General features: G+C 32.1%; 3 protein-coding genes and 1 non-coding gene across 5 annotated transcripts in view; 1 reads left to right on the top strand and 3 right to left on the bottom strand.

Moving 5' to 3' along the window:
- Positions 1–64: 64 nt before the first annotated feature.
- LOC131842233 (MIT domain-containing protein 1-like) lies at positions 65–2873 on the bottom strand. Its single transcript, XM_059190769.1, has 4 exons — positions 2610–2873; positions 1677–1915; positions 914–1113; positions 65–323 (listed from the first exon to the last, which is right to left on the bottom strand). Exons 1-4 carry the CDS (start codon positions 2734–2736, stop codon positions 161–163), a joined length of 729 nt encoding a protein of 242 aa, XP_059046752.1. The 5' UTR covers positions 2737–2873; the 3' UTR covers positions 65–160.
- A 97-nt stretch (positions 2874–2970) lies between these two features.
- On the top strand, positions 2971–9818 carry LOC131842232 (DNA-directed RNA polymerase III subunit RPC3). The gene is made up of 11 exons (XM_059190768.1): positions 2971–3434; positions 4131–4255; positions 4770–4899; positions 5308–5509; positions 5808–5900; positions 5972–6139; positions 6716–6869; positions 7380–7500; positions 8352–8423; positions 9038–9205; positions 9556–9818. Exons 1-11 carry the CDS (start codon positions 3288–3290, stop codon positions 9688–9690), a joined length of 1515 nt encoding a protein of 504 aa, XP_059046751.1. The 5' UTR covers positions 2971–3287; the 3' UTR covers positions 9691–9818.
- Positions 9819–13250: 3432 nt separating this feature from the next.
- The window catches only part of LOC131842191 (ubiquitin-like protein 3), a 148735-nt gene continuing 137758 nt past the window's right edge, over positions 13251–24227 (bottom strand). Inside the window, exons 3-5 of one of the 2 annotated variants that reach the window (XR_009357479.1) lie at positions 18618–18785; positions 18072–18142; positions 13251–15433 (exon numbers count right to left, since the gene is read on the bottom strand). Coding sequence is in view for 1 of the 2 variants with exons in the window: in XM_059190725.1 (XP_059046708.1) it covers positions 15369–15433; positions 18618–18785 (233 nt within the window). In the remaining variant the exon portion in view is untranslated. The remainder of the gene's footprint in view (positions 15434–18071; positions 18143–18617; positions 18786–24227) is intronic. The other variant, XM_059190725.1, reaches the window with a different exon arrangement.
- Positions 20075–20147, bottom strand: Trnat-ugu (transfer RNA threonine (anticodon UGU)). The gene has a single exon. It is a non-coding gene; the product is annotated as a tRNA-Thr (tRNA).

The raw sequence follows: 24227 nt of genomic DNA, 5'->3' as shown, positions 1-24227 counted from the left end.
AAACAATTGAGTGAACTCTCTAATATCACTGCTACAAATACGGTAACAATAAAACAGATTGTAGTAAAATTCATTAAAATATATTTATACATTATATAAACATTCATTAATAATACCTGTTATAGTCACTTATTAAACTTAACAAAACACGCAACATGTGTCATCCGTACGATTGTTTTACATTTTTAGAATGTACAATATCGACAGTGGTTTCGTGGCACTGTCTCAAGTCCATGTCATACATACCGAGGCAAAATTTGTTCTCGCTTGCTTTATAAAAGTCTAAACCTCTCCCAATTTTTATAATCCATCCGGAACTTAGCCTGTAATTATAATGTAACACAATGTACATATATCTTTTAAAGTGTTTATATAAAGTTGAAAATTGAATAACACTTATACAGTATGATTGATACTTTTAACTTAAAATATAGTAAACTTACTTACTTTACCTAAATTATATTAAGTAACACACTATCTTGGATCATGATTTAAAGAAAGTTTAATTGAAAGGTTTGAGTAAGTAAGTTTTAGGATTTAAAGGCAAAGAATGACCAATGAAAAGATAAATAGACAGTGTAAATGATATGCTTAATAGGAAAGTGAGTTCAGATATGATGGCTGATAGGAACCGGGATATATAAACTTCAGGAATATTTGTTTTAATACTTGGAATGGAAAACAAGCTGGTTCCACATGACTTATTTACAGATCATCATCTTATTTGCCTAATTTTTTAAACATTGTAAATAAAACTTAGTAAAGTTAATTTTTTTTATTGTGTTGTATTACATAATAATTAAAGCACTAACAATAGATATAATGATATGTAGAGCTACTCCACATAGATATTTTTTCATACGGAGTCAAAAGTATATAAAAGCATATTTTCTTAATAAGTATAATAACTTACGTGATTTGTCTGTCATGTAGGGTTTCCGAATACTTGACAATAAGATTAACTCTATATTTTAATAAGTCATTCACTAAGTAACTAAACCACTGTCTTTGATCATTCTCTGATTTGCCATCCTTTGATGTTAATAATTCTATATGTCTTAAATTTGTGCATGATCTCACCATCAACTCACATAAACGAAGGAAATTCTGACACTGGAAGCAAAATAACAAAATTATATTAATTACATTACATATAACCATATACATATATTAAAAACATATAATGTAAATTGATGAAAAAAGATGGGACAAAATATTAACCTGCCTTTTACATAGTTATCTATGTAAAAAGTAAGTTCTCTTGATTGTCAGAATTTGTCTGCATGATTGTGTCCTTGTGGACACTAATCTTGGAGTTAAACTAATTGGCATGCAGTTTTTCCTATGTACTATTACCTCAGTATATATGAAACCTTACCAGTTTCATTTTTTTTTTTTATTCCAATCAGTATACAAAATTGGAATTACATGAGTATGGAGATGTAGGCTCAGTTACGTTATAGTAATATTATAAAAAGGTAAAGTTTGTGAGGTTGTAGGAAGTAATCTCTAGATTTACTGCTCCAATTTCCTTACCTATAGAAAGCCATATTATTTGTGTCATATGACATCATGCCAATATGTGTGGAGCTTCAATTAAAAAATGTTGTGGTGTAAACAAAGTTGTGGGAGTCAGCTAGTAATATATATATTTATAGTAGTATTAGAATACAAACCTGATGATAACTCCTAATATAAGGGTCTTCAACAACAACATATTGCACCTCCTCATCAAGAAACCTACCAAATAGGGTCTTATAGCTATGCCCAGTAGAGTTATTCTCTATGTTAACCTGTTCATGAAACTGCCCAGCTTCCTTCTGCTGTAACACTAGTTTCTTTATTTTCTCTGCTCTATTCATATACTCTTCCACTTTCTTTCTCAAATAAGTTCTAATAGATTCATCATTTTCACCTAAAATTTTATTTTTTCATGTAAGACATTGCATAGTGCATCAATGCTGGATAAAGCCAGCATGGGGCCTAGAGCAGAATTCTCTGAAGAATGCCTCTGTTATGGTTTTAAGTTTTTAAAAGACATCTCTTTCAAAGGACAAATCATTTACTCACTCATCAAAAGTAAAAAATAATTATATATTAAGAAATATAATAGTAGTGTTGGTGCAATAAGATAAACACTTTTTGTAGTATTATCGTCATTTGCTAGTAGCTAATAGCTAATTCTGTACTGATGCTCATGTTTTTTTCATGCAATTCATTTTAGGGGACAGTTAAGAATAACTGATAATAAATTTTAATTGATTAATGTCACTTTCTTATATAAGTTATTTAATTATACATGTCTAACATAATGCTGATAAAAATCTTATACATGAACAAGTAGTACTAGTCATAAGCTTTGTTTAGAAGTGTCTTTTATGTATAGTTTTTAAATTTGGAGTAGTTCTGGAATATCCAATGTTATATAATGTTTAATACCAATACATATAAAAGATATATTAGGCTTTACACGATACTTAGAATATAAATACCAACTCAGCAATAAAACAACATTTACTTTAGAATCATGAGCGGTTTTTTCTGACAAATAATATTCCTAATATTTACACTTTCTAAAATTAATATTATGATTTTGTTGAGTTACCAACTTTTTATTTTGTCCACCAATATTTGTAGACCTTCCTGATAACAAACAAGAGCCTCCGTATATCGCTTCTTTGTATCCAACTCCACACCTCTTTTGATTATATTTATGGCAGCACTTTCGATATTCATTGTAACTAAAATAAAAGTAATTATTTTTGCAATTTACAATCTAATTACTATGAAAGAAAATTTTTCTTATCTTCATTTCAGTTCAATGAAGATAGAATCATAACAAAAATAAAGGATTTAACTTTATAAGCTGATAATTGACACTGACATAACAATATTGACAAAGTGATATACCGGAGACAATGGTTGTATGTGTTGATTTCATGTGCCTTTCCCGAAGACGGGAAATAACTAACCAAAAAAAGTTGAAACTGTGTAATTTTTATTTTGGTTCTGTTTATAAGGCTAAGAGAAGTATGCCCATTCAGCCATGTGTGCATGTGAAACTATGTAACTTCTTTGATACTTTACTGACACACGTCACGTCTGTCATAGAACTAGTAAACAGAAAACATGCTGAATCTGTCATAAAATCATAACATGATCATAACCTGTATTCACACATTTTCTTCTTTCTATTATAATTAAATAAAAAAGTAGTAGATATTTGCTTATTACATTAAGTATGTAGAAACATTTATTCCTCTCAAGGTTCTTTAAATATTACAGTAATGTCTCACCAATTAGGGAGATTAGTATCAGAGATTTTACATCGATACTTCGGTGAAATTGTTCAGCAAGTTGGTAAAGATCTATTTACTTATGGCAGTAAACCTATTTCTATGATTGTGAAGACTACAGGCCTCCCTCGAATTAAGGTACAGTAATCCTACTAATGTAATAAAGGTGAAAGTTAACCATGAATGGATGGATGTTTCTTACTCTATTTCAAGATTTGAATGAAAATTCCTACACAGATAGATAATGTCCTAGATAAATACAAAGGATTTTTTTTAACCGATGCACTTGGGTAGCCTCTTATTCAGCTATAATTTACAATATTATTACAGCTCTTTGGTATGAGTATGTAGGGCATTTGGATAACTCTTGTGATTAACTTAACAAACATTAACTCTTGTTTCTTTAGCAGCCACAAGTTATGCAGAGTGAAAGCAGAATAATAAATGAGATGATAGAGGAAGAATTAATAATGTTATTAGTCAGAATGAAATAATTTTATTTATGATAGATATAGCACTAGGTGTTAATGTTACATTATTTTATAGACTAAGAGAAAAAAAATATAAATAGAAAGCTAAAGTATGGTAGTATGTGGGAGATCAGGAGTGTGCCACTAGCTGCTTGCTATTGGTCAGAACTAACATGTGATAAGTGCCATAAGCTGAAAATAAATATTTTTAGAAGAAGAGTAGTTTCTGGTCCGCCTCAAGTACATGACTAAGTTTACTTCTTTTATAGATAGTTGATTTATGATATATATGTTTAGACTATGTATAAGCTACCATAGACTGAGTCTGTTTATTTTATAGACCTAATTAAACTGTCTATTTCAGGTTGTGGAAAGTCTACGAACATTATTAAAATTTCATTTGGCCACATTTGAGCCGTCAATAAATGAAGTAAATGCAGACTACAAACTAAACTCTGATAATGTTCTCCTTTTGATTAGATATCCAAGGTAAAGATTCTGTTTTCAATATTTATTATTAATTATACCTAACCTTTATTACATGTATACAGTGAACACCATCCATGAATTATGGCTATGAAAGGCTACAGTAACCATCTACCATCTACCATCAGGGCTGTATGCATGTTTGCCACCACAATAGTATAAAAAAAAATAGCCACCACAATCAAAATTATTATATTAAAATATTAATATAATAAAATATGTTATCATTCTGTCTTATATAATAAATATTAAAAAAAAAGAACTAAAACACGAAATGAGAAATTAATTGCCATCCTTTTTTTTATGTTTGAAAATCTGTTGGGTTCTGACAACACCATGCAGAAGTGATTTTGTAATTTTACAATTTAAATATTATTTTATAAATGAACCACAATCTAGCATGTACCTACATGAATTTACATTACACACCTATTAGTATTTTATTTCTCATTCTCAGTCAATCACAGGCAGTCAAATTGTAATTCTACAAACCATTAATAATTTGCGTAACCCTCAGATACCTACTTCAGATGAAAAGTAAATTTGGGAGTGAAGCAGAGTTGCTGATAGAAGAGTTACTTCAACAGGCCACCTGCAGCGCTACTGTCCTTCTTGTCACAATTGCTAACAAGTATAAAGATGATAAGGTAAGTGTAATCATTATGCATTTTATTAGCTAAGTGTTTTATTGTATATAGGAATATGTGTGTATAGGATATATTACTATAGTTTACCAGTTTGCCTTCCTTATCATAGCATCTATTTTGAGAGTCAGCAACATGAGAATAAGCTATGGTAATTGTTTATCCTTAAAGGGGCCATATGTTTTATTACCACTACTGTGATATATAAAATGTATTAAAAAGTCCAAATAATTTAAAAAGTATTTTATTAAATTATAGCAATTATATAAAAGTTTACTTTACTTTTATAATTTATTAATAAAGTAGATATTTATTTAATTATCGAAAATTATAAACTTTTACCATTATACATACATACCAAACATTAGTAGGTTACAAAATATATTTATTATTACCAAATATATTTTTCAGGATAAAAATATAACAATGGTAAAGTTGAAAGATACATTCATAAGCCTAGCGACTGCGGGGTACATACAGCAGGCGCCGGTAGAAGAGGCCAAAGAAGGATGTGAAGTGCCAACACTGGTACCGGTGGCTACAATAGTTCCCGACTTTGAGATTAGAAATTTACTACAAGCCATGACTAAAAACATATCTGAAATTACTGACAGTAAGCATCATATTTGTGAAATACTATATTATAGGCAGTAATACTGAAACTAATAATAATTTAATTAATATAATTATTCAAATTCAAGAAGAGTCGGTTATAATATATATATATTTTAGCTTTATATCCTCATTATTACTAAAATATGTAAAATTAAGTAAAGCAGTAGAGGCTTTTTATTTTATTTTTTATTCATATTTATTTATTATATTTCAATCTATTTTTATATACATATTAAACTAAACATAAATCAGATTAATGCTTATTTGAATATACATGTTTTTTTATTCACTTACAGATGTATATTGGGAGGTGAATTATGACAGGTTTCATCTAGACTTCAGGGACGAAATAATGATCAAAGCCGTCACACGGCGTATTGATGAAAATGGTAATTTACTGTCAAATGTACTTGATTTAAAAATTTTAGTACGTATTTTTAACCAATTAATAATCTTCCAGCGGGTGAGCTATTGCTGCACCTACTTAGACTAATGTACTTGTCGTCGCCACCATGGGGAGCAGAATCGAACCCCACACCGGTGGTGGAGATACGTGAATGTTGCCAACGTGTCGCCGCCGAGCGACCCTTGTTGAACCAACATTTTGAACAGTATCTTAAGGTATTAGGTATGTGATTAATCCATAGTAATAATGTAATATTATACACACTATTTTCCATTGAAATTTAAGAAACACTTTAACACAAATTAATACATAACTGCTAGAAGCATTGCTCTATTTTCCTGTAATAAGTGATAGGAGGTAGTAACTATATTGATATTATTGTCTTATTGTAAAATATGTTACTATTGTATAACATACTGATATGTAATGTGACTATATTATAGTTTAAACACAACAGTTATTTTGTATGATTTTGTTTTACAAAAAAATAATGAATAGTAAGTATTAATGAATAAGTAATATTAAAATAATATAATATCACAATATGTATTTATTTTTTCACCTACGCGCGAGTCCTAAACCGAAAAGCGGCGTGTTAAAAGTTACCTCGACTTTTCTAGAATAAATATAATATTTAAAGATAATATTCGAAAAGTATTAAGAATCTTTGCTAAAGGTACGTAATTAAAAATACACATACAATTTGGTTAGTCTTTAACCTCACCACGTATCACTAAGGGGATTGAAAATGTTAAAAACGTTACGTGTATAATGGATGGCCTTTGTGATGGTGTACAGAAGAGAACGGCGCGGGGTTTATCCGTCGTAGCGGGGACGCGGGCGGCGGGCAGTTCCTGGTGCGAGTCCGGTTCGCCGCGCACCAGCTGCTGCGCTGCGTCGTCGAGCACTGCGTCACCGAACGACTCGGGTCCAACGCCGCCAGGATATTTAGGTACATTACCAGCTAACTTATTTACGTATTCACGCATATTTTCTCTTCTTTCAAATATGACAGTATAACATGGTGTTTTTCAAGTCTAGAGTAAATTGGCACTATTTTTTTTATGAATGATAACAGAAGTTTGCTCCCGCCTCCGCTAACGGTTTATGTTGACGGTAAACGCGGTTAAATTTCGTAATACAAAAATGTTATAAAAAATAGTTTAAAGATTTCAATAATTTGAATTCAGTGACAAACTCAAGTTTTGTAATGAATTATGTTTGTAACAACGAAATATTTCCGTATGTTTTTTTTATTATACGGCCTTAGCCCGAGTTTCGAACCCCCTAGCGGTGTGCTCAGACTAAAGTTGTATCCGTCAGGCAGGAGTTGACTTTCAGCGGGTTTGAAGTGCCATCTGCGCTCGCCCCCTATCGTTCGGTGAACCTGTAAAGCCAGCTCCGACCATCAGCATTAGAATAGTTCGAAAAAATGTCTAATGAATTTTCATTCTTATTCAAGGTTAATATATAGTAAAAAGTATATAGAGGAAGATGATATACAAAAGCACGCCATGTTACCGAACAAGGAATGTAAGGAGCTCACATATAAGTTGCTTGAAGAACACTTCATTAGCGTTCAGGTAATAGTTACTTGTAACAGCAAAGTATTGTATCCCTTATATGTTAGTATATTCAGACATCAAATAATAAAATTTAAACGGCCTCGGTGGTCTAGCGGTTTAGCACACCGCTTTATTTCCGATGGACGCGGATTCGATTCCCCGCATGGTGAAAACATTTGTATTCATGAGTATAGCTGTTTGCATCGGTCTGGGTGTTTTCTATATATATAATATATGTATTTACAAAAAAAATCTAAGTATTTATATCAGTTGTCTAGTACACATAGCAGAAGCCCTGCTTATCGTGGGACTGGATGGCGCTGTGTTAATTGACCAAGGTTATTTATTTATTATCAATAATTTTTTTTTGTCACATTTATAGGTATAGTCCACTTCATTTACATTCTAGTGTCAGATGGTTAATATTTTATTCAAATTCGGTGTTCGTGCAGACAAACATTTACGCATATTGCTAATGTGAAAGCAATGTATATTTCAAATTTAAATAAAGGAGTACGAAACCTTCCGTGTTTATTTAATAAAATTTTCAATAAGAGTGTTCTTCGATTTTGTTCAAACTATGACAAAATATTAAAAGTATTTTTGTATACTAAAATGACACAAAATTTATGTTGATTAAACTAAAGTCGATGTATTTTAAAGAGAAGAAGTATTTCATTCATTAATTTTTTACAATAGTTGAATAATATAATATTTTATATACCAATAGAATATATTAAATATTATATATAATGAAATATTATATACCAATAGAATCTTACAAGATATCATAATATAATAATATTATCTGTGCTATTGGTATGCAATAAAAACTATTTGTATTTAAATTATGAAATGTTTATTTTCAGCCAATGAGGAAAGCAGCGTCTGCGGGTGGACTGGCTAAAGCAATATATTTGTATCACATAAATTTACATGAGGTAAATAAAATTATATAATTTATTATACCTACTCAATATTATATATATCAATCTTTATAATGGTGATATATAGAGATCACATTAAATTCTAGAAAAATAATGTATTTTAATAAATGCTAAAAAGGCGTGTCAAATTTATACTATCTGTATCAGATTAAATTTTAGGTAGTGACGCTAAAAAGCCATTTTAACCTTTGAATTTTAATGAAGTCGTATAACAGCTAGCTCAACTTTTAAATTGATGTACGCACCGTAGATGAAATATATTTGCAATTTTTTTAAATATGGCAACAATAAAAAATTGTTAATAAATGATAATAATGTTTTTGTAGAGGAAAAACTTAACTTAAAATTCTAGTACTGACAATATTACCTGATTACACAAAGATTGAGGTCGTAGTGGTTTCTATGTCACGATTGACGCTTGCCTAATTCTTGTTAATGTGCATTTGTTTAGGACAACATTTATTTAAAAGAGCAACACAAGTTTTTGCTCCTTCTTCTTGTAATGAGTCACTTTTCTGAGTGAGTGGTAGAATAAAAAAATACTATTTAAAAATTATTAAACCAAGTTTATTTGAATAAAAAATATTTCTATTTCTGTTATTATTCAGGTAGCGAACACAATAAGGGAGCTATGTTACCGCTCTCTGCATAATTTGTGTCGGCGGGGCTCCCATGAGCGGCGCCTCCACGTGCGTCTCCTAGACAAACAGCGCCGGGTGCGCACCATTGTACACGGCATGCGCTTGCGTGGCGAGCCTCAAGAAAACATCGACGACGTTAGTAAAAAAGAATTTATATATTTTTTTATAATGAAATAGTACATTCGCTTGCGCTAACGGTTTAAAACCTGAAATGATTATGAAGTCAGGTCAGTTTTTCACATTTTGGCAAATGACAATTGATCATGATAGTCGCCAGGTGGAACCACGTGGAGGTCAACCTGATATGGTATGTTGCCAGTAATGGGGTCATGAATTACTAACAATCCCCTCCCCCCCCCTCATCCCCCCCCCCTCCCCCAACCCCACACCCCCATAGACTACAATTAAAAAAATATTATATATCATCATGTATAATAAATTTTACCAATTTTAAACAAAAGCTTATCGACTATACTTTTTTACAGGTAGAGGAAACCCTCACGCCGCCTGAGCTGGCCGTACTGAAAAACGTAGAAAAACGTCTAAAACAACTCAGCGCCGCAGAATTGGAGCTAGATCGAACGTTATTCATATTAAAATGGTATTTTATGTACCCATAATGAAATATACAGGTTATACTGGCTGTGACTTTAAAGCGACTCTTCTAGAAGACCGAGTTTTTGTTATGAACTTTTTTATTTGTGAATGTGGAAACAAACAACCAGCAAATGTTATAAAATACATCCAAATATACAGTGAATACTGTATATTTACTAGTGTATATATGCTGTTCATGGAGATTAGCGTGCACAACCACGTAGACAATTAACGATTTTATTCTAAAAACTCCTATTAAAAAAAGAGAATGTACGGTTCGATTACATTTTTTTATGTATGTTGTTAATATTTTATATATTAAAGTCTCATTTATGTAGTGTTAAACATGTATTTAATTAACTTTGTCATATTTCTACCTTACGGTAATCTGTAATATTTGTAAGTATCAAATAAAACGCAGAATACATTCTTAAAATTTTATTTGACCCCATTGAAACTCAATAGTCATTCAAACAATTTACAACCTATTAGTGTCGATCGAATAATGTATTAATTATAAAATAATATCAATTATCTATACACAAAATATTCTATGACACAAAATGATAATACTAAAAATATATGTATGTTATTAAAATGTCAACACAATTAGATTTACAATGTAAAATCATGATGATAATTACGAGTATCTAAACGATTTATATAGTTATTTTTAATAAAAATAAATAAAATCACAATCAAATATATAACAGATCTACACCTGGCGTTAATGATGAAATAATTAGAAAATGTCAATTAATCAACATCATTATAATCATTAATGAATATTAACAAGTATATAGTTTATGTACGTAGTTAAACACCTGTTATACAGTGACACCTAATATTTATTTAGTACAGAGACCGTTGCATGAGCGATAATATTATTAAATTTGATGAAACTCAAACACAACTACGAATAATAAATCATAGATCGACATATCTAGTTCTGTTGAACTTGTGACTTCCTGCCAGTCTCTAGAATCTAATTCCACTTTAATGACATTGTATTACGCCACCGAATACCTTTTTATGCTCGATAATTATACAATAGCAAAGTATTTTTCCTTAATTAGTGGTCATTGAAAGACATCTGACAATGTTATGTATTTATTCGGTTATATATTTATATATTATTTAATCTCGATTATATTTCGAAAGATCAATAAAAAACATGGGTTGAAATGAATTTCATAGTCATTAGATTTCGTCGTTAAGCTGATCAGTAAAATATGTCAATATATGTATATATATATTGTTTTGATTGAATATTCATATAAATATTTTTTTCCCGTAAAACTTCATCCCTTACACTATCTTATAGCATTGAAAGCTACTATTTAGATTCTTTTAGATGTCAAGTACCTACAAGGCAATTCTTCTTCATTTCTTCGTTGGATTTAAATGATTTATTATTAGATTTACGTGACTATATTAACCACATAAAATACGAAGTTAATAATTTCAAATATTTGTCTATAAATTATATTAAGAATTTTCTTTATTGACCTCAATTTGCCGATTTGTTAATCTAAAATGTTCTTACAATCCCGAGATTTTTATTCTTAAATCTGTAAAAGTTTCGAATTCTTTTCCGTAATACATTGGAAATATAGAAATATTTCTTGACTAAGCGCTTGATAAATTGAAAATGATTTATTTTACCATCATTTATTTATTTTTAGTAGTTTTGTCAAAGAACTTCATTATTTTACCTCTAAGTTACCATGTTACACAATAATGTAATAATGCGCAGTACTATTAAATAAGAGTAGACCATCCATGAGTATGTCATCCCAATTTTTTTGTCACCCTATGCTACATTTGTGCTCAGTCGTTGATATGACTTAAGTCTTGAAAAACTACAACCTGAAATCAACCATGTTAAATATAATTTCTTTTATAGCCTTATTTTAATACGTGTCACTGTCTCTGTGCACGGCTAGGTGAAGGCCTCCACTACAATACCAATTAGACATCATTAAATGTAGTACAATAATCAGGAAGTCACTTTACTTACATTTGTGTCAGATATTTTTCAAGTTAAAGTTCGATTTATATATCTATAGTTGTGTATATTTATATATAGCAATAAAAATTGCAATGTTTAGTATTTTTAAAATTGTTAAATTTTCCAAGAAAGCATGTCATACAGGAAATTTAGTATTTCTTTTGAACTTTTGATACAGAATGATTGAGATTATAAGGACACATACACTTTGTATGAAATGTTGAAATAATCACATTTATTTGCGACTTGCATTCGGTATCTGTACACAAGCATTGAATATTTATATACAATTTTAAAATAAATATAAATTCATTACAAGTCGCAAATGTTATACGCTATTGTCGTGTGCAGTTCACGCAACGGTCATAGATATCCACTTCAAGCTAGTTATAGACTATTTAATTCGTCTAAATGAAAAAGTTTTATTGAATATTTACACATTGGTATCCAAAGCTTGATGTTCCTCGCCGCAGAATTTCGTGTCGCTTAATTCCATTTTATTCACAATACTTTTAGTAGGTAGTAGTTTGGTAGGGCTATCTTCTCGCTCAATTCTCTTACTACATCAGCGAAAAGATAACCCCGAAAATACGTTTTCCGTTAACATAGATTAGTGAAAACTGCATCTTATGACTCACAATATAACACAAGTCCCCAGTCGACAAAAAGTATGCTTGGTTTGTTTTTCGACTGCGTAGCTTTTGGTAGTGGGGTCACGAACAGTAATTTCTTACCTTGTCACAATAACTTTGATAAGTAATTACTAAATGTGTTTGAATTTGCCAATATTGTCACTGTAACAAATTTCCACAGTCTCGACATATTATTGCACGTGATTATTAAAATTAAAATTTCTTGGGATCTCAATGAGTTATTAATATATATTAACGTGCTAGAAGAGACGCTACACTTGCCACAGTAGTCAGTTTTGTGGCATAATCACTTCAGTTCCTTTTTAGATTTCCCAGACGCTCGAATATCACAAAATCAGTATTCTGTCTATAAGATATACTGTGGCGTGTATGATTACCACTGCTAAAATAAATAATTAAATAAATGAAATATAAGGCAGTTGCATTCATGTGATTTTCATTTGAAAATTGTATATGTGGCTCATATGCAGCGTCTTCTCTAGCAGTTTATTACTTCAATGGTCGGTCATATGATGTCGACGGCATTAGCAACATACATTAGCGGCATACAAACCCGGTTCAGAGACACTCATTCCTTCGCTTTGGTTAATTCAAAGAGCTATTCTATAGAAATATTAAAATACAGTGAAGACATCGATCTATCTGGCCTACGATATCACCTTAACGCGAACAAATCGACCTACCATTAGTTCAGACTATACATACTTGAGAAGTTTACAAAAGCTTCTATTTATTGATTAAATGTTATATTATTTTAATCTCAATCAAAGTTGTCTAAAGCGACATTTAATATGAGTATATACAAAGGGACTTCACTCGCTTTTCTCGTTCTATTCACATAATAAGTAATAAATTAAAAGAAAATGAAGCATTGCAAGCGGTACGTGGGAAAAAGCGAAACAAAAATAAAACATGAAAATAATTTGCATTAATTTTATTTATAAACTAGGTATTTTACACAACTTAACAAAATACATACATACAGCAACTAAATAGAGCAACCAAATATAAATCATTCATACGGAGTAGTTACGTTCCATTGAGATACAATACACGACCGCATCATCGGCCCCTTACAGTACTCCCAAATACGATGAATGGCAAGATTCTCACAATCAGTCGAGTTCTGCCTTGTAATACAACCACAGGGAACTACATACTATACAGAGTGTAAACTTGGAAAGTGATATTGGTCGACGTGATTATAAGAACATGAAGAACATGAAAAATATAAACCTAGTGATGTCGACAGTCCTAATCATAATTACGTTGCTATGTAACGGTTTAAGCTTTCAGAGTGAGCACTGGCTGAAAGCTTTCACTCTGTATATGTACTGCTCTGTGTTACAAGACCGAAACAGTTGGAGCACCAGCCGATGTAATGCACGAGTCGTTTGATATTTCTCTTAATACTGTTAGAAATGTGAACTATATCACTGAACATAAAATCCATGGAGTAAATAAATTTTATTTGTACTATCTCTAAATATTTCGTGCCACAACAAAAAAATTGTTAGCGGCAACTCCGTAACTTTTGGATGACCTCATAAAATTACAACAAAAATATCCACAGTCATTCATCCTAAAGCCAATAAACGAAATATTTTATCGCTACGATATAAAATGCCAAATGAAATTTATAAATTAGGCTTTCTATGTGTGATGTAAAAATAACAATATAAAATAAAAAGATCTATGTTATAATATTTACAGAAGGGTCGGGGTTGTGGTAACGCTGTAGATATTGTAGTGTAATTGAGTTTGCATTGGATTCGAGTCGAAGCCGCGTCATGCGTCATACAGCAAATAAATTCGTAGGTACTGTGCACTCTCCCTTCTTACAGGCGTATACGTACAGAATTGTAAGCGAGACTTGTAAATTTACAGAATTACACTAGTGCGTTAAAACTAAAATTTATCCAGCCTCCAATTCACATCAGACAGTCGCCGTGTTCATGGAATAGTAATCATTCCATCTTATTTTCCGTTATAATTCCATTACGATTACAGACTACATCTAGCGCAGTAAATAGCATTTTTAAATAATAAAATATAAAAAAAAGATCCCAATATATTGCAAGAACTTATCACAAAACAATAGCCCCGAAAACGTGTCCTTATTAAATTATCAAATTTAACATACTATTTACAGCAAATCAGAGCGGTTTGCACTCCTTTCGTTTTCACTACTTAATTTGTCATTTTAAATTTTATAAATATCTCCATAGTAACGTTATATAAATTCATATGATGGCCTAAATTATAATACTAAGGATTTGTAGTCGCCGTGAGACGGGCGGGAGTTTAGCTATCACGTTGGACTACGGCCTGTTGTCACGTGATCACGTCTTAACCACGCCCCCACACGGCGACGTCACGCCACGTACCTATCTCGTCTTATCCCGAATACCTACTAATTTAACATCTCGGCAGCATGGTTCCTATTGATCTAGGTATATAACTTACGCGGTGAGTTATACAATGTCGCTTATAAAGCTATTCAGAATTACCAAATGATACAGTGACGACGAGTATCTATAGAAGTCTTGCGATATTTTCAAACAAAGCGGTCGACTTAGTGTGCGTTTTACATTTGAAATTTTTATACAATTATGTGCAATTTCATGATAATAAAAATTGACATTAAATTAGTTATTGATTCTACACCATAGACATAATAATGTAAGGATGTCGGATCCAATACAAAATCACAAAAAAAACCTACCGAGTTGTCGTATATAAACGTACCTATTCATTTGGCTTATAGGTAGTGGACTTTTTGCGTTTTCGGGGACTTCTATTAGTATTTGAGCGCAGACCCAAATCCTTCGATTATTATGTCGATGTTCTACAATTTTAATTTTCGTCTAATTCGATTTGCGATCATTATTTAAAAACATCACAAGGTGTCGCTGGTGGGCGCCTGTTTCCAAATCTACATCACTGAACACATTGAGTCCGTATCGGCCGGTCGGCTGTCTCACTCACTCCCCCCAGTGCGCATATTTCCGTCTTATTCACGCCACGAGGTAAGGTATTACAATATGCAGCAAGACGCTGAACAACAACTGCTGGAGCCGCCTTTACTCTTTTGTCGTTGATCTGAAATAGAAATAAACATAATCTTTATTCAAATACTAATTTCTATTAGCTACTTTACCCCATAATAAAATAGCACACGACATAATGCTATGAAAATAGTTAAAGTAGACAAGTTTAGCTGTTGCCACGTCTGTTATTTGTCTAACTAACTCTAATCGTGAATTTAGAAATATGGCAACCCATTGCAATTTGGGGGAAAATAAAAATAATAAATCATGGTCATCTTGACGCTATTATTTATAAAACTCTTATTCTTTTAAGTAATTAAAAAAACAAATCCGTTTCTTGTTCCGTCGTTTTGTTTCGCCTCGTTTCCTATTTGTTAGTCACACAATAGTATCATAGATTCTCTTGCCAAAAATATAGACTCTAAAAAGGAAAAACAACTATATAAACTACAAAAATATCAATGAATTCAACAAAAAATGGTAGTAAGACCATTTTAGTTGAATTCATTGATATTTCATTACAGTCTATATATGAAGTTTTGTATTACATACTAAACATTGTTTTGATTTACAATAATTAATAAAATTATATAGGTATAAACTCATAATCTAGTAACAAACATAATTTAAATTTAAAATATACATTAAACGGGAAGGAAATATGTACCACAAACTCCCACATACATTGATATTCAAATTGGGAACAATATTTTAGTACACAATATAGAAATTAAAATTAATTAAATTAATATAGAGTTTTTACGTAGTTTTTTTTATATGTAGGTTGCACCGATTTATCTGGGAACGCAGATTACAGAACAGATCATTGTATTTGATGAACATATTAGAACAATGACGGGATTTCATATGCCTATTATACTAATGTTCTTTTTTCGTTAAAAAATATAATCAAATATATTTTTGTGGGGTCGTGATGAGGCCTACCTGCCCTGCTATAAATTATAGACCTATATCTATACTCCCAGCACTCAGTAAAATTTTTGAAAAAATAATCCTTATGCAGCTTGTCAGTTATGTCAATTTAAATAAGTTAATCCACAATAGTCAATTCGGTTTTTCCAAAGGTCGTTCAACTACAGACGCAGGTGCAGAGTTGCTTAGACACGTATTTGCTGCATGGGAAACTAAAATGGATGCGATAGGTGTTTTTTGTGATCTTTCTAAGGCTTTTGATTGCGTTGATCATAATACATTGCTAAAAAAACTTGCTTTTTATGGCGTCAAAGACAATGCTTTAAATTTAATAAAATCTTATCTATCTGATAGAATACAGAAAGTGAAGGTTAGCAACGCTACGTCTGACGGGTCACTTGTGCAAATGGTTGTACCTCAAGGATCTATTCTCGGTCCATTTTTATTCCTAGTTTACATTAATGATCTCCCATATGCCATGCAGGATAGATGCGGCATAGTATTATTATATACAGACGATACTTCATTGATTTTTAAAGTTAATAGAATGACTAATAATTATGACGATGTAAATAGTGCTTTGCGGCGTCTCCTGCACTGGTTTACAACTAACAATCTTATGTTAAACGCGAAAAAAACAAAATGTGTTAATTTCTCTCTGTCTAAAAGTTTTAATACTAATTGCAATATTAAATTAAATGACGAATCTCTGGAATTTATAGAATCTACTGTCTTTCTAGGAATTACACTAGATAATAAAACACAATGGGGTGCACAAATTCAAAGCCTTGCAGCGAAACTAAGTTCAGCAGCTTTTGCCGTGCGTAAGGTTAGACAGTACACTGATACTGATACTGCTAGATTAGTCTATTTTAGTTATTTTCATAGTTTACTCTCTTATGGAATATTACTATGGGGAAAAGCGGCAGATATTAAAAATATATTCATATTACAAAAACGTGCCGTTCGAGCGATCTACTGTATGAAGAGTCGTGACTCATTAAGAGAGAAATTCAAAGAGGCAAATATTCTCACCGTTGCTTCTCAATTTATATATTCAAATATCCTATATGTTCATAAAAATCTTGACTTATTTCCAAAAAACAGCAATATTCATAATATTAATACAAGATTTAAAGACAAACTTGCTGTCCCCAAGTATCGTTTAGAAAAAGTTAATAGGTCTTTTATGGGAATAGGTATAAAAATTTACAATAAGATACCAAAGGATATGTTGGAATTACCCTTAAATAAATTCAAAACATCTGTTAAATCATATTTACTGAGCAAAGCCTATTACTCACTAAACGATTACTTGAATGACGAGTGTGCATGGCAATAGTTGTTCATGCACTGAATTTTCATTTAATGTTAGACATAGACACCTATATAAATATACATTGTAAATAAACTGGCTTTAAAAAAAAAAGTAATTCAATTGAGTTTCTTGCCAGTTCTTCTCAATTGGATCTATATACCGAACTGGACGGTAGGGAAAAAAATAAAATTATAATGTAAAAATTTGACGTTCATAAGCGGCTAAAATGTCCTACATGAATAAATGATTTTTGAATTTGAATTTGAATTTGAGGAAGAAAGAGGAAGTGGAGAGGTAGCGAGAAATCTCCCTACTGCTCATTCGATCCGGCGGAAACGTGTCAGGCGTAGGAGGGGTATGAGTCAAGACCCTTACATTAACATTAACAAATTATAATTGAAGAAATGTTAATAAATTAAATTATAATACTTTAACTTACTAGAGGTAGTCAGGTGGAAGGATAGGATAGGTGGGTGCTGGGATTAGGCTAATGTTAACTCCACCGAACTTCTGCAAAGCAATCATTATTTTAAGACAAAAATCTCTAAAAATTAAGGTATTTGCTTTTTTGATGTAACTAAACTAATGTCATAATACATATAATAATTAGAACAACTCTTTCCAATAAAGACTATTCACTTTTAAATGTAATGTCACAAAATGTAGGACTTCTACTACGAAGTGTTCTAGATTTTATGATTTTTTCAATATCACACTTTGTCCAGGCGTCCTCTTCACAGTTACCGTGTGACATGCATTGCATAGTATGCAGGTCCATAGATAGTTTTTTAGGACTACTCTAATGCTGTAGGCCGTAGAAGGCCTATACCGTTTCACCGGACTGCAAGTGGCGAGTGCAGATGGCATTCTAAACCCGCGGAAGGATCTATAGAGTAGCTGAAGGATAACTCCTGCCTAACGGTTACAACATGGCCAGTGTGTATGCTATGGTATTTTCTGTTTGTGTTTCAGTGTGTATACATACCGTGGGAGTTGGGCTCGGGTAGGTGTTCGCGGGGCACGAGGTGCATGACGGTGGTGCGGCCGAGCTGCAGCCCGAGGGCGCCGAGCGTCACCGAGCTGTGCAGGAACCGACCCTGGTATATCAGCCGCAGGATCTCGGCGCGTGACACGCATTCCGTCGCCCAGTCCGCTGGAAACACGTAAATATTTTATTAGGTATTTGTTTATTCCGACTATACACGGCAGTACATACGGATATAGATAGTTACACTACATATATGTATTAGGGCGAAAAGAGCATTGTTACTGGTCATCCTGACATGAACTGTTACGTTGACCAGTCATTAGCAATGTCAGGTTGACCAGTCATCAGTCCTCAGTCCTCCAAGCAGTTCCTCCTTTAAACCATCGTGATAAATTACTGGTGAATTTGTCGTATTGACTAACTGACTTAGTTTCATTTTCTTTTTAACCTGGTGCCCTACCGGCGTAAACCGTCAGTACAGACGGATGCATTCCTTTATCATCAATAAAAAACTATGTATATGCATTAATTATAGTCATATACACATAAACTTTGTACAAGAAGTTTTCCAAACAATCATTATTACTATATTAAAATGTCTATTGCGTTTAGTACTAAAATGTCATACCTCCTATATATCCTTTAATTTTACTGCCTTATCTCATCCTACAACCGAAACAATTGTATAAAAAAACACAGCTTGCAAAGTGAGTTGCTTGGCGGCTGTACGTAGACGACTTGTTACTAATTCTACATCGGTAAAATTGTACAATTAAATTTAATTACAAAGTGTCTACACTGCAAAAGTGATACACTAGCAAAGTGTTAATAAAAAAAGTGTAAAAGATATACAATCCAATGATATAGTATCGGAATAAGTTCCGGAAAAGACGATCAATTGTTCTACTCTATTCGGTGTCAGTAGTGTCTGTAATATATGTACTTCATTGCTTTAGTTATATAAAAAAACATGTCTTAATTTTATTTTTATAGTTTTTATTCATCACAATATCACAAACCTGTAAAAATCTACTATTGTTTGAGAAGTACCACAGATCTGTTATTATATTCGGATGCTATTTACTCATTTGACAGTCCATATGGGAAATCACAAAAAATACTTATTATAAATCGTATTTTCATTTTTATTCAAATGCCGCCAACAGTGTCGTAACCACAAAAACAATTATTTTTGTTATTACATACTTACATTATAATTTAGTCTGCAAGATATATATGTATATTATATTGGCCATAAGGTTGTTCGAAATAAACAAATAATTAAAAATACGATGTAAAAAACAGTTATTAATTCAACGTACACAAAATATTTCTAACTGTAATTGCATCACAATAAAAAAAATTTGAGAGAATAATAAAAAGTAAAACAATATTATAACAGAAATAACAAAATACTAAAGTAAAATAATAAAAAGTTTAAAAAAAGAATACGATGCCCCCAGAGAGATTTGAACTCTCGACCCCTGGTTTACAAGACCAGTGCTCTAACCCCTGAGCTATGGAGGCTTACGACAGAGTTGTCGTAAATATGTATTGCCATCGACGGCGCATCGTTTACACACACTACTATATACAACTACATAGACACGTTATACTAGTGTATAACCAACTCTTATTTCTGTGCATAGATGGCGCTAGTTATATGGGAGTTAATAATTTCCTAATTATAGATTAAGTATTATCTAATATACTTTTATATTATTTACAAAAGCACAGTTTAATTAAAATACAGTATTAAATGTACATTGTTTATGTTATTTATAAAACTTGATTATTTTTTATCAGAGGATGGTGGGCGACACTATATAGTTAATCAACCCAAATAATATATTAAAACAATATGTTATTGTATGACGTATACAAAATCAGTATATATATATATATATATATATATAAATAATTACATTTATAAAAAAAATGTTATCACATCACCGAGCAGGTGTTTCTAAACAACAATTCAAGCTGGAATAGTCTATCGGTGGCTATCACAAGATTTGTGGGGAATATATTGCGTGATTCCGTTACATAGAGCACACACTACTTACAAAAGGTATTAAGTACAAAGTTGTTAAATATGCTCTATTCCTATACGGTAAGGGTGCGAATCGTCCATTAGAATATTTTATAGGGCAAGCACTATCGTGAAGTAACGTGGCGCGGCGCAGTGAGCTTGTACACAAACTAGTAAATCAGCGAGCAACCGCTAGACGGCAGCACTGCCCTGCCGTAACTTCAACTGAACATAAAATACGAGGACAATAATTTTGGTGGAAACTCGGCATCGCTGCACTCGGTGTAATTCGATTTTAATTCTCGTGTATCTACGTTATTTATTATTTGAGTTTACATTGCAAATTAGTTTTTATCTGCACCCTATTGGATATCTGTTGGCCTTTATTTGTGAGGAAGTGTAGTACTTTATTCAACTCCAATGACATATACTTCCATATTACTATATGACTAAATGACCTAGACCGCTGTCTGTTCGCTTAAATATTTTATAGTATTTAATGCAGTTTAAAAAAATAGATAGAATGATTAAGAGAAAGGTTTATGTAACATGTGCACCCGTACGAAGCCGGGTAGCTAGTACTACTATAAATTAGAGATACCAACAATAGCACATATATTTTTTAATTCACTTTTTATTATGCACATTTTTTATAAGTTTATATTCTATATTCGGCCGAATAATGAATATTAAAAAATAGACGAATAGGTCAATACCGAATAGAAGCTGAATATTCCTGGTATCTCTACTAGTATAAAATTTGAATAGTGTTAATACCACCATCTATCATATGTATCATATGTAGGAGGATTTGGTAAGGGAAATTTGTTTATAGCCTTTTAAATAAATTAACCACTAATTTTCCTTCCCTGTCATAAATCTGTTAATATTGACGGTCTCGGTGGTCTAGCGGTTTAGAATACAGCTTTACTTCCGTCGCGGTTTCGATTCCTCGCCCGGCGTAAACAACTGTATTCATGAGTGTTTGTTTGTATAGGTCTGGGTCTTTCCTGAGTACCTATATTATTTTTATATTTACAAAATAAATGTATATACGTACTTCTATCATTTAACCCATAACACAAGCTCTGCTTAGTTTGGGCTTAGATGGCGCTGTGTGAATTGTCCACAATTATATTATTATTATTATTTATGGTGAAGTGTAAGCACTGCAGTTATTTAGCAATGATATTGATAGAAACCAAAGAGGTCGGGGGTTTTTTAAGGGTAATAATGGAATGATACCTGTGCTATCGGTTTACGTTGAAGGGACACCAGTGGAGGATCATAATGAAATGAGTATGTAGTTAGAACAGTTAGCTCATGATGGCAATTTGACCAGCAATTTATCATGATGGTTTCCAAGGGGAATCGCGAGGAGGTCAACCTGATGTGGTATATTGCTAGCAAAGAGGTTATAAGTCCACATTACTAACAATTCCCTTTCGCCCCCGAAGTCGGGGTTGCATATTCGTATGTCCTTACTCTAGATTCGAGCAGGTCAGAAACTTAACCCCTTTTTAGCTATTCTAATTCAGTTGGGCATAGTTGACCTTTACAACTTTATTAGACGATAATGGAGTCGAATGAAAGCTCTCCAAATACGCTGAAGGACTTATGGAGCGGCTGAAGGCCCAGTGCACCGCTAGGAGTCGCTTAGACCGTTGTAAATTCTATCTCTCTTGAAATGGAACAGGAAATCGATCGAATGGGAACGTAACTTACTAATTACAATGATATATAAAGATGATATCGCGGATATCTGAGGTGCGGTCGGCGAATGTTACACCATTACTGACCTCGGCCAACGTTACGTGGCTAACGAGGGCGTATTACACCTTAATGGCTTTTTTCACACCACGTCGACCGTGTTATCACCACAAGAGTGCAATACATAGCGTGTTTATACTATACTATTATGATTATAAACACTGATAATAGTTTATACAAGGTCTTCCTTTAACATGGAATAAGTGCTAATGAAATGATGATTTGTTTGCTAAATATTGATACAGTATGTTGCTAAGAAAAGTCGTTATATTTATAATCTATACATTCATTCATGAAGTAAAAACTTTCTACCCCTTTTTACGAATATCGGGCGGTCGCTGAGCTGTGCCCGCGGTTTTACCCGCGTGAAATGTATAGCCTATATGTTATTCTGATGTATAAAGCTACTGTAAAGTTTTATTAAAATTCGTTCAGTAGATTTTGCGTGAAAAAGTAACAAACATCTATCCATACTCACAAACTTTCGCGTTTATAATATTAATAAGATATAGAGGAGTGCAGAACGATAATATTTTTGTTTTTAAATTATGCGTAAAATACATTAAATCAATAAACAGACATTATATTCACTACCATGTATTTGACACACATATGCAAATACTGTTTTGGTTATTGTTAAAGTCTGTGGTCAAATTGAGAATAATGATAATATTGTTTGTCTATAGTCTTACTGTATGTGAAACATAACCATAATAAATTCAGTAATTAATTATGGTCTAATTTCGATCATTGGTCGACCACTAGTTATATTAGTCAGTCAAAAATATAAATTATTACATCAACTTTTTCATATCGACCAGATTCGACCTTTGGGGTCACACGTCAGGGTAGTGAATCACTAGGTCACGACGCTCCCGGTTTTAAAGTGGATTGTTAATATAAACAACTCTATAATAATTGGAGCTCAGTCAGAGCGAATATTGCCAAACATATGTGCGCTTCTGTAATATAACAACCCACTGTGCCAGACTTTCGGGTATTTGTCTAAAAATAAATCGAACTAAATACTAGCGTATTACAGTATACAGGAATTTGTTCAGCGCATACTGTATAGTTAAGGAAAATTTGTCTAATAAACGTCGTATTTAAAAAATATATGGTTTTTTATTCTATCCATATCTATACCAATATTATCAATGGGAAAGTGTGTCTGTCTGTCGTTTTAATACATTTTCGCGTTTAAACAATGAACGGATATCTATAAAATTTGTCATGAAAATAAGATCGCCTCATGAGGTCGAGCTGTAGTGTTTTTTTTTGTATTAGGAGTTTTCTATGTATATTATAGTAAATATAAAAAATATATATTCAAGTATTTCTATCAGTTATCTAGTACCTATAACATAAGATCTTAGTTCATATTAAATGGCGCTGTGTGAATTGTCCATGGTCATTATTATAGAAAGTACTCAGAATAGAAACAATCATACTTATGAATACTAATGTTTGTATCATGCGTCGGCATCGAATCCGATACCATAGAAAGTAAGGCGGTGTGCTAAACCATTAGACATACGAGGCCACCAACAGTTTAATTGTATCCTACATTTTAACACTGATGTGTTGATTTGAACATTTAGGAGATTTAGCCTTTGTCTATAGGAATGAATATGTATATATACAAACTTATTCTGAGTAATCAAGGTTCCTCGAATTTCCATAAATACGCGCACAAACAGTACAATAACAGCGATATCGGTAGTGGTAGAGTGAGTATTAGTAGAGTTCTGTCATTATTTAAGAACCATACAGTTCACGTAGGTATGTTTATGTTTTAATTACTA

This window comes from Achroia grisella, unplaced genomic scaffold (genome assembly GCF_030625045.1).
Source record: "Achroia grisella isolate CSIRO2021 unplaced genomic scaffold, CSIRO_AGI_Agris_v1 utg215, whole genome shotgun sequence".
Taxonomy (NCBI): Eukaryota; Metazoa; Arthropoda; class Insecta; order Lepidoptera; family Pyralidae; genus Achroia; species Achroia grisella.
This window is presented reverse-complemented; position numbering and strand designations above follow the sequence as displayed.

Excerpts from the sequence above, each read along its gene's own strand:
- LOC131842232 (XM_059190768.1), top strand. The coding sequence starts at position 3,288 with ATGTCTCACCAATTAGGGAGATTAGTATCAGAGATTTTACATCGATAC. Across the intron at positions 7,501-8,351 it reads AACACTTCATTAGCGTTCAG|CCAATGAGGAAAGCAGCGTC; the intron begins GTAATAGTTACT and ends GTTTATTTTCAG. Across the intron at positions 9,206-9,555 it reads CTCAAGAAAACATCGACGAC|GTAGAGGAAACCCTCACGCC; the intron begins GTTAGTAAAAAA and ends ACTTTTTTACAG.
- LOC131842233 (XM_059190769.1), bottom strand. The coding sequence starts at position 2,736 with ATGAATATCGAAAGTGCTGCCATAAATATAATCAAAAGAGGTGTGGAG. Across the intron at positions 1,916-2,609 it reads ATTGGTGGACAAAATAAAAA|GTGAAAATGATGAATCTATT; the intron begins GTTGGTAACTCA and ends ATAAAATTTTAG. Across the intron at positions 324-913 it reads CTACATGACAGACAAATCAC|GCTAAGTTCCGGATGGATTA; the intron begins GTAAGTTATTAT and ends TTATAATTACAG.